Below are 10822 nucleotides of genomic sequence, written 5' to 3'. Positions count from 1 at the left end.
AGGAATGACTGGATTGGATCCACGTCAGCAAGTATGTGAGAGTGGTCCACGTGGGGCTCCGTGAATGGACCACAAGATCGATTCCGTTTTTGGTCATAATATCAAATAAAACTCGACGTGGAATTATATTAAGAAATTTATTTCCTACAAAAATCATTTAATATCTATGTTTTAATCTCCATTAATATCTGTCGTTTTTTTATTCCTTTTATCTGATAAATAATAATTTTTAAAAATTGGATTTATTTTAAATACTATCTCAATCAAAAAGATTAAAATCATTTAAAGTTTATATTGCAAATCAATTAGTAAATATAATAGAAAAATTAATTTATTATTATTTTCAAAATACTATGGTGACAAAAAAAAAAAATTAAGATACAAACCGTTCAACTAATACTGGTATGGAACTTGTTAAAGATGACATCATAAAACGTGTATGAACATCATTCTTTTCAATTAATACATAAAAAAGTTTATATAATTGGAATTACGAGTATAAGGGTAGGTGATATGAGTGGAAGTAATTTATTATGAGATAAGTCGTGACACCCGAATAAAGAAAAGATACATGAATGAACCGATACTATATTCAAATGAGAGTGATCCTAAGAATATCGTCGTTAAAAAGTGCTTAAAATAATTAATAGCTACTATCAATACCAATAACCAATAACGTGCAATTTTTTTTTTCAGTAGCTCAATCGTAGGAATTCTAAAGTTAAAAGTGTTGGACTCGAAGTTTTGACACCCGAGTAAAGGTGAGGTACATGAATTGTAACGGCCTAGATCCACCGCTAGCAGATATTGTTCTCTTTGGGCTTTCCCTTTCAGGCTTTCTCTCAAGGCTTTAAAACACGTCTGCTACGGGAAGATTTCCACACCCTTAGGGTGTTTTGTTCTCTTCCCTAACCAACATGGGACATCACAATCCACCCCCCTTCAAGGCCCAGCGTCCTCGCTGGCATTCTTTCCTTCCTCCCATCGACGTGGGACCCCCACCAAATCCATCCCCTTTGGGGCCAACGTCCTTACTGGCACATTGCCTCATGTCTACCCTCGCTGGGAACAGCCTCCTTGCTAGCACATGGTCCGTTGTCTGGTTCTAATACCATTTGTAACGGCCCAGATCCACCACTAGCATATATTGTCCTATTTAGACTTTCTCTCTCGAGCTTCCCCTCAAGGCTTTAAAACGCGTCTGCTCGGAGAAGGTTTCCACACCCTTATGGAGAGTGTTTTGTTCTCCTCCTCAACCAACATCGGACATCACACGAATGAACCAAGATCACATCTAAATGAGAGCGATCACGAGGATAAAATGACTAGATGCACATTTCTTTCCGGTAACTATTTAAATCTTAACCAAATTTCAACGACATTTGTTTCCCACTTGGACAAGGCATGTGAGTACCAGCCTTCAACCTTTTGTTTCTTTTGTCCTCTTAGTTAATCTAATTTAAAATATTATAAAGTCTTTTTTAAATATATAAATACTTTTTAGTAAATCACGCAACTCAAAAAAATAATATTTAATTACAAATTCTAGATATTTATATATTTAAAAATAGTTATATTTTTATATTGTACTAGAATTTCATAAATGAAAAGTCATAATTATAACATATGATAAATAAATCATCTAATATAAAACAAAGTTTATTTAGATACGACCTTGGGGAATGTGACAATGCCAGCTGGCCCTATATATTAGGAGTAAACCCTAATTAATTAAATTAATGAGGGTGCATAATTCAAAGAAAAAAATAATTAATTAAATATAATCAAGCACTCCCCACATTAAAATATTAGATAATGTTGTTTATTCAAAGCAAAATAATATTCAATAATTGAGTCCACCAATCCTCCAATGTCTATGCACTAAGAAGTGTAGTTTCCTCATGCTTTTATTTTTTATTTATTTTTATTTTATTTTTCCTTTTCCAATATTATAATGTGATGAAATTTTTAGATCACAATATAATTGTTTGATTCTTCCTTAAATAAATAAATAAATAATAAACTTTGCTCGTTCGAACATAAAATTCATCATAGATTCTCCCTATTACATAAACGGGACTGGAGATAGAGATTATATTCTCTGTCAATATGATGGTTGTAGAAGAAAATTCATGACCCTTCAATTCGTTATGATTCTATATGACAGTAATTGTGAGATTCGTGAGGTTGACGACGATACGTAATGAGCAAAAGTAGACAATATCGACCAACGGTAGGCTTGAGCGGTTACAAATAGTTTAGAGCCAGTCACTACGTAACGACTCAGATCCACCGCTAGCAGATATTGTCCTCTTTGGGCTTTCCCTTTCGGGCTTCCCCTCAAGGCTTTAAAACGCGTCTGCTAGTGGAAGGTTTCCACACCACCCTTATACATGGTGGTTTGTTCTCCTCCCCAACTAATGTGAGACATCACAATCCACCACCCTTCGGGGCCCAACGTCTTCGCTGGCACTCTTTCTTTCCTCCAATCGATATGAGACCGCCCTCAAATCCACCCCCCTTCGGGGCCAGCGTCCTTACTGGCACATCGCCTCTTGTCTACCCCCCTTCGGGGAACAACGAGAAGGCTGGCACATCGTCCGGAACCTGGCTCTAATATCATTTGTAACGACCCAGATCCACCGCTAGCAGATATTGTCCTCTTTGGGCTTCCCTTTCGGGCTTCCCCTCAAGGATTTAAAACGCGCCTGCTAGGGGAAGATTTCCACACCCTTATAAACGATGGTTTGTTCTCCTCCCCAACCAATGTGGGACATCACACATTAGATGGTGTGTGACATTGGTTAGAGTAGGACTAGACTCTCTACATAAAAGACATATTTTTAAAATCGTGAGGTTGATGACGATATGTAACGAGCCAAATAAGACAATATCTACTAGTGGTGGATTTGAGTTATTATAAATGGTATCAGAGCCAGCCACCGGGCGATGTACCAGCGAGGATGGTGGGCCCCCAAAGGAGGTAGATTGTGAGATCCCACATCGGTTGGAGAGGAGAACGAAGCATTCCTTATAAGGGTGTGGAAACCTCTTCCCAAAAGACGCGTTTTAAATTCGTGAAGCTGTTGTTTGGGTTTTGTTTGCTTTGTCCATGTTCGTGTATCAGCTCTCCCGCTCAAATTATCGAATTCTTTAGAGGAAAATGCAAAAAAATGGACCACCCATAATAATAATTATTTTTTTTTTCCATTTTTATATAGTTGGTGTAGAAGAAATGGAATATATTGCTTCTTAAATAGGAAAATCCAAAATTTCTAAGTTTGTATTTTTGGTATGTTTTTTTATTTGCATATATTTGTTGCCACTCATGTTTGGTCTTTTTGTTACTACAAATCTATGTATTGGAATGTTTTTGACATCAATTCTTTTCTCTATATGTTTTTTTTTGTCTTGGGACAATATTTTTAAGTCAAATGGATAAATGTGGAAAAAAAAAGGTACAACAAAGGTAGCTCGAGTTTGGTGGGTAAGGCATCTCGTGCTTAAACACAAATCCAAGTCGTTAGAGGCTCGTGGCCCCCGAGCACTAGTACGAGAAAGTGCAAATATTCTAATTTAATTAGGAAGATTTAAGTATTGGTAGTCTGAAGATCGAAGACTTAATTTCTATTATGTAGGGGCAAACCATAAAAATTCAATTTGGTCGTTGACATTTTTTTTGTTGGTTTTGTTGGGGTCAACCAATATTTAATTGTCCCGTAACCAACCCAACTAATCGGTTTTATTGGGTCAACCAATATTTGTTTGCTCCCGTAATCAACCTAACCAACATAAAATTAAATTTTAGATTGGTCCAAAAAAAATTTCTAGAGAGTATAGAGAGATTTCTTCGAAGATTATATTACTCCTGCCCTAAATATAAAAACTATACTGTAACATTAAAATTTAAATTTTTAAAAATTAAATTTAATATATATTATATTTGAACGTTTAAAACTTTCTATATAGAAATTATACTAGAAATAAAAATTATTTGAAATAAATACTTTTAAAAAATAAGAAAAAACTTCGATCCTGGCAAGAATAAATAGGAAATTTTGTGAGGATGGGGATTGAAAATAAGAGGCGGGGCTGAGGACGAGAATGAAAAAGACTGTTTTGTCCTTGCCCCGCCCAATGAATATCTCTAACTTATATAGGATAAAAGGTTAGAGGATCGAATCCAAAAGGCATAACCGGGAATGATTGAGTATAAGAAATGCAATATTTTTAAAAAGGGGACTATGAATTACAAAATTCCTATAAAATATAGAGAGTTATTTCCATTTCTAAACTTAGAAACAAACCCTTTCCCATTTTGCCCCTGCTCTTGAGGGCGCCAAGGATTCATAACACATCCAGACACCAAACACTGACACAAGCTAGCTAATACAAGCAAGCAACTGATGTTTTATTCACTACTGAAGTGCCCAAATTTATGAGACAAAATCAAGTGATTACGCACTCCATTTAACAATTAACTTACAAACACCATTATGTTCTTCTTCTTCTTCTTCTTCTTCTTCTTCTTCTTCTTTCCTCTAACAATCAACACACTCACTCAGTGTTTTGAAGTATCACCAAACACCTCTGTGTAACATATGGGGCAAGCCTGCAAAACCATAACGTTATTACTCGCTCACTCGCTCATTCATAACACGGGTATTCGATGCTACACTTCTTGTTATGTTAAACGACACCTAAAAGTCTACCATTGAATACCCGTTTTAGCTATGGAATGAACGTGGTTATTATGCGAAGATTGTGTAGATGAAGGAGAAGGCTTTCCACTTTAGGATTTTTTATAACGGCTAACCGACAAAACAAGGAAATGAAAAAAGGAGGCCCTTTAAGGAAGGTTGAGTGAATAGGCTAGCTATTAGTTGTTACGACTACACAACGTTAACTCTTATTTGGTCGGTTTTGAGATGCATATGAATTAGAAAAGAGTGGGGTGCTATGTTTTAAAAGGAGGATGGGAATTGGGTTCGAAGTCTACGAGTAAAAGCTTTGGAAGTTCTAGGTAAAGCTGTAACGGAACAGAGGTCTCGAGTTATATCAGTCAACAATGGCAGCACACATTCAGTCTTACTAAACTAATAGATGAAGGAGAAGACTTTCCACTTTGAGATTTTTTTTATAGCTACTCGTAATATGGGAAACCTAACAGACAAAACAAGGAAATGAAAAAAGGGAAGCCCTTCGGTTGAGTGAATAGGCTAGCTATTAGCCGTTACCACTCTATTTCTGACTACACAACGTTAACCCTTGCTTGGTCGGTTTTGAGATGCACATGAATGAGAAAAGAGCGGGGTAAAAGGAGGATGGCAATTGGGTTCAAAGACTACGTGTAAAAGCTGTAACAGAACAGAGGTCTCGAGTTATATCAGTCAACAATGGCAGCACACATTCAGTCTTACTAAACTAATAGTAATACCTTGTTGATGCTGAGCCATTTGGTTCCACAACCAGCATGGTAGATATGTTTGCATGGCAGAGTGATCCGTCGATCGCCTCGTTTATATTCCATTTGGCATATCACACATCTACATCCAGAAAAGTATATGAGATTCAAAGAAGTAGACAGGAACAAACTGGACTCTCAATCAGGTGCAGCTATGAAATAATAGAAAAGCATTGAATCCAAAACGTTCATTCAGCGTTCTTCGTAACTCCGCGACATAATGAGGATAGCACGATTACGAGTCAATCTCAGAGACAAATAAACGTCAAGGAAAGAAACATCATGAACTATCACATACCTCTCTCCACGAGATTTTTTCCTCGAGAAGAAACTATATTTGTACTTCGATATCGGAAGCAAAGCGATCAATTCTTGTGAAAGACCTCGACTTTGAGTTCCAACTGTCTCACCCAACTCTAGTAATTCCTGAACTCGAAATATTATAGATTTTTATCCAAGTATTGTAAAAAATTGCAGATAGTTCAAGAGAATCAGAGGCCATATAGGATGAAATTTGTTAAATATTACTTAGAAAAATGTTCAGCAGGCCTATATAGTGGCCCCTATAACTTTATCAAACTAGTTACCCAAAAGACAACTTTTTTCAGCTTATGTAGCTATAGATATTGTAATACATTGTGTCGGTTTCGGGTGTCGGTACCCTTTTGTTGAAGCAAGTTCCGTAAAACAAGTAATTTTTTCCAAACGAACTAACCTCGTAAGTCATATTATCAGGATCGACATTGTCTTGCCAAACAACCTACACTTAGATAAAGCATCCGTTCGTCAATGATCGAGAACAAAACACCAGGCCAAACAAGTTTTATAAACACGATTCAGGTAGAAAGTTGATCTGCAAACCATATAAAAGCCACAAACCTGAAAATCATGTGAATTATGGCGTCCTCTTGGACCTGAGAGAAAGCGAAAGAGAATTGTTCGAGTCGACCGTTAGAGCTATCAGAGAGAGGAAAACTATGAACCATTTAAGGTGAAGTAATAACTAAATTCAAGGGAAATCTATATTTTAAGAACCGTATTCTTTTTTGGTGTTCAATTGAACAACTTATAAGAATCATCTACAAGAGTTATTAAGTTCATCCTTGTATGCAGTGTTTTCTCAAGATATAGCCTTAAGCACACGAGCTCTTGAGAAACGAAGTACGGATATGAACACCGGTATTCCTCAACAATATATATCTAATTGTATCTGTTCATCTCAATTATGTTCAATGAAGTAGTATATGTCATACTCTATGCCAATGAATCTTAAACTTAAAATATAAATAAACAAATAAACCTCAAAAGCAATGAAAAATGTAATTGATGTGTGTATCTTTTGATGTTTCACTCCTGCTGTGAACATTGGTTTTGTAACAGCCCAAGCCCACCGCTAGCAGATATTGTCCGCTTTGACCCGTTACGTATTGCCATCAGCCTCACGGTTTTAAAATGCGTTTGCTAGGGAGAGATTTCCTCACCTTATGAGAAATGTTTCATTCCCCCTTCCAATCGATGTGGAATCTCACAATTCACCCCTTTCCTCGCTGGCACACCGCCCAATGTCTACCTCTAACACCATTTGTAATAGCCCAAGCTCACCGCTAGTAGATATTATCCACTTTGGCCAGCCTCACAGTTTTAAAACGCGTTTGCTAGGGAGAGGTTTCCACACCTTTATAAAGAATGTTTCATTCCCCTCCCAACCGATGTGGGATCTCACAATCCACCCCCCTTGGAGGCCAGCGTCCTAGTTGACACACCACCCGGTATCTAACTCTAATACCATTTGTAACAGCCCAACCCCACCGCTAGTAGATATTGTCTGCTTTGATCCGTTACGTATCGCCGTCAGCCTCACGGTTTTAAAACGAATTCGCTAGGGAGAGGTTTCCACACCCTTATAAGGAATGTTTCATTCCCCTCTCCAACCGAACCGCTGTGGGATCTCAGAGTTTCAGAAGTAAATATTTTGCATACCTCCACGAAACCTCAATGGTGAACCAAACAGATAGAGAACAATTGGAAAAACCTTTTTACAGGGATGGAACAGTTGGAAAAGCTATCACTTACATTCTACATGGTTGTCAAATGCTGTAGTATTTGCAAATTCTTCCAATTCAAGATTTGCTGTACTCTGTACATCAGGCTGAGTTGCTGAGTTTTCTAGCCTCCTATGTTCATAAATTATGGGCTCTTGATCATGCACCCTATAAGCTTGAGGTGGGTTGTAATAGGTCGGACTCCCAAAATCTGAAAACCCAAACTTGTAAAAGTTTGAATTCAGAGGAGGATAAACAGTCTCCTGCAAATGTGAAACTTAAATGAGTTACATTGTCATTCTCCATTTACAGTTCAAATTAATTGAAGAAACTCGAGAGCGAAGCACTACGGTTCAGTGCGAAACTTCTTTTGCTAGCATATCGGTTATAAACAGGGTAAGGCATCTTTTGCTAGCATATCGGTTATAAACAGGGTAAGGCAACTTTCAACTTGAAAGTAGATTCGACTCGAAAACGGAGGTCAGAAGAAGAAAAAACAAAGAAATGCAAAGAGACTTCTCCAATACATTAAATCCTTCATTTCACAAACAAAGAACATAATCTTCCATGAAGTAAGAACGACGAAAGAACAGCATATCGAAAAAAAAAAAAGAAAAACGACTTCCGATTGCATAGGTTAACAAATCAAGTACAACTGTTTGGAACAAAGAAGCAAGCGGATCGAAAGTACCTGAGAATGTGAAGCGCCCGAAAATATGAAATTTACATGTTCGTAGGTAAGACCTTCAAAATATTCCAGGAAACTCCCAGCAGTGTTATAAGGATAAGGGGTATTAACATGATGAACTTCTGTATGCGTGTTGTTCCAACTCATTTCATATACAAATGAATCCACCAAAGCTTCTGTACATTGCAGAAACATCATAAAACCAAAAGAACATTGCATGAAAGAAATCAAAACAGCAAAAAGCCACTCCAAAGCCTACAGCACAGCTAAACTAAACTGTTCCAACACAAGTAAACCCAGTTTCATTTTGCCCTTAAATGTGAGAACCAGGGCAAGAACAACCAGACCCAAGAGTTTAGTATCTCCTAGATTAAAGAAGCAGCTGTAATTCAGTAAAACACAGCACAAATTACACAAATCAGTCGAGACATTATCTGTCGCAGCCAAATCCGTCTCTCAGCAAATCTTCGAGCTAACACAACCCAGATCCCATGAGAAACGAATTAACAATGAACAAAGAAAAACAATCAAAGAGCATCATCGGAATTGGACACCCTCATTGTTGATAATTAAGAACATACATCAAACCCAACACTAAACCACAAAAGGGAAATCAAGCAAGCAATTACCCATACTCAAATTTCCCTTGTTCCATCCAAATTACCCACAAACAACCGCACAAACAGAAACAAAAAGAAAAACAGAGTGAATCAAAATGTAGGTTCTCAAAACTCACATTCAAACGCCGGAGCGATGCGCACAACACAACCAAGCAGCTCCGACGCCGAAACCCAACAAACCAAAAGCTCAGCAGAAGAACCCAGTTGGTGGAACAAGTGAAGGGGGGAATGTAGAAGAACAGAAACAGAGAGAAGAAGAGGGAAGCGGATGAAAGAGACGAAGAAAGATAAAGGGTCGGCCTCGGAAACAAAAACAAAGTGAAATCGGAAAAGAAAAGGGATTGATTCCAAAGGAAGAGGGAAGAGATTAAAGAAGCCGACAATGATCGCTTTTGATGGCGAAAAGAGAGAGAGAGAGAGAGAGGGTCTATGGTTGAATGATTGATTGTGGTTGGTTTGGGTATGGTTCTATAGATTTCTCGGCGAATTTGGGGATTGAAGGCTACGAGAATTTCTCTCGCTCGTTTTGTTGTTGTTGTTGTTGGTGAGAATTCAGAGCCTCCTCCCCGTTTGAGTTTGCCTCCCACAACAGATTCCATTTTCATTTTCTTCCCTAATACTCTATGATTTAATCAAATCTAACCTTTTTCTTTAGTTAATTAAAAAAAAAAAAAACTATTTTTTTTCAAATATATTATTTTAATTATTAAATCCGCGTCTCACCACGAGAAATATTTCAATTGAATCACTCGGGTTGGTGATTTCTTACATTCTAGGTCTTCTCGTTCTTTATGTACGTGAGATCCCACATTAATTTGTGACATCGAACATTACTTTTAAGAGTGTGGAAATCTTTTTTTATAAGACACGTTTTAAAATCTTGAAGAGAAGTGCAAAAGAGAAAGCCTAAAGAGAACAATATCTACTAGCGGTTGGACTGTGACAAATGGTATCAGAGTCAGACACTAGACAGTGTACCAATGAGGACGTTGGGCTCCCTATAAGATGGATTGTAAGATCCCACATCGGTCGAAAAATCTCAAGGAGAAGCCTGAGAGGGAAAGCCTACTAGTGGGTTTGAGTGTTAGTAGAGAATGTTTACTTAATCCACCACGGCTGGTGCGTGGATTTTTTTATATATTTATAATCAAATAAATTACAAGCATATAAAAAATAGTAATAAATAAAAATAACAATAAACCGAAAGATACGTATGGTAAGAAGGCAAATATCTAGATATTTGCCCTATAATAAAATATCAAATATAATATAATAGTAAACTATAATCCAGTACTAAATATAACATTAGCACTAAAATCAAATGATGTAACGCAGGAGACATCTTTATTTTTGCCCTCGATAATCCTTAGAATTACCATCGATCATCTTTCAATTTTACTCCGATCATGAAATAAAATATAATCGTTTTTAATTCAAATTTGAAACTTTTATATTAACAATATAATGGTTTAACCGGTCGAATTATATATTCAAAATAAACTAATTAAAAAATAATAATTAAGTTTTATATGATTTAACTCGATTATAGAAATTAATTTTAAAATTTTAAAATTATACAAAATTAAAATTATATGATCTAAATTAAATTTATAAAGACTAAATTCAATAACTTTGATTGATTGATTTATTTATTATTTAATTTTATTACTTTATTTTTTGTGCATATTTTGTATTGGCTGTTTGTCTTTTTGTGGGAGGCGACTGAGGGCCACGCGTTGAATGACAGGTGATCGCGTGGGCGTTATAAGGGCTTCCTTCCATATTTGGACAAAATATAAGGGCTTCTTTGCAAATTTTGGCTTAAACTTTGTTTTTTTAAAAGAATAAAAATTTCATTAATATTGATAATTTTTTATTTTTCTATTTGGTTATATAAAATATTTACATAGAAATGTTGGGGTTAAAATGGAATTAATTATGAATTGAGGGGTTGGATTGCAAAATGAATAGATGAAAACCAAGAAAATAGGTTTTAAAAAGGACCAAA

The 10822-nt window shown here is 36.4% G+C and overlaps 1 protein-coding gene across 1 annotated transcript; it reads right to left on the bottom strand.

The window, feature by feature from the left end:
* Positions 1–4206: 4206 nt before the first annotated feature.
* Positions 4207–9406, bottom strand: LOC111793943 (E3 ubiquitin ligase BIG BROTHER-like). Its single transcript, XM_023676028.1, has 8 exons — positions 8931–9406; positions 8198–8370; positions 7538–7769; positions 6344–6378; positions 6180–6224; positions 5763–5890; positions 5438–5546; positions 4207–4612 (listed from the first exon to the last, which is right to left on the bottom strand). Exons 2-8 carry the CDS (start codon positions 8339–8341, stop codon positions 4562–4564), a joined length of 744 nt encoding a protein of 247 aa, XP_023531796.1. The 5' UTR covers positions 8342–8370; positions 8931–9406; the 3' UTR covers positions 4207–4561.
* Between the last annotated feature and the right edge of the window lie 1416 nt (positions 9407–10822).

This window comes from Cucurbita pepo, chromosome LG04, assembly GCF_002806865.2.
Source record: "Cucurbita pepo subsp. pepo cultivar mu-cu-16 chromosome LG04, ASM280686v2, whole genome shotgun sequence".
Classification (NCBI taxonomy): Eukaryota; Viridiplantae; Streptophyta; class Magnoliopsida; order Cucurbitales; family Cucurbitaceae; genus Cucurbita; species Cucurbita pepo.
This window is presented reverse-complemented; position numbering and strand designations above follow the sequence as displayed.

Bases quoted from the DNA above. Each gene is read 5' to 3' on its own strand.
- LOC111793943 (XM_023676028.1), bottom strand. From the start codon at position 8,341: ATGAGTTGGAACAACACGCATACAGAAGTTCATCATGTTAATACCCCT. The intron at 5,891-6,179 runs GTTAGTTCGTTT...TTTCGAGTTCAG, and splicing joins CTGATAATATGACTTACGAG to GAATTACTAGAGTTGGGTGA. The intron at 5,547-5,762 runs GTATGTGATAGT...TTCTGGATGTAG, and splicing joins AAAAAATCTCGTGGAGAGAG to ATGTGTGATATGCCAAATGG.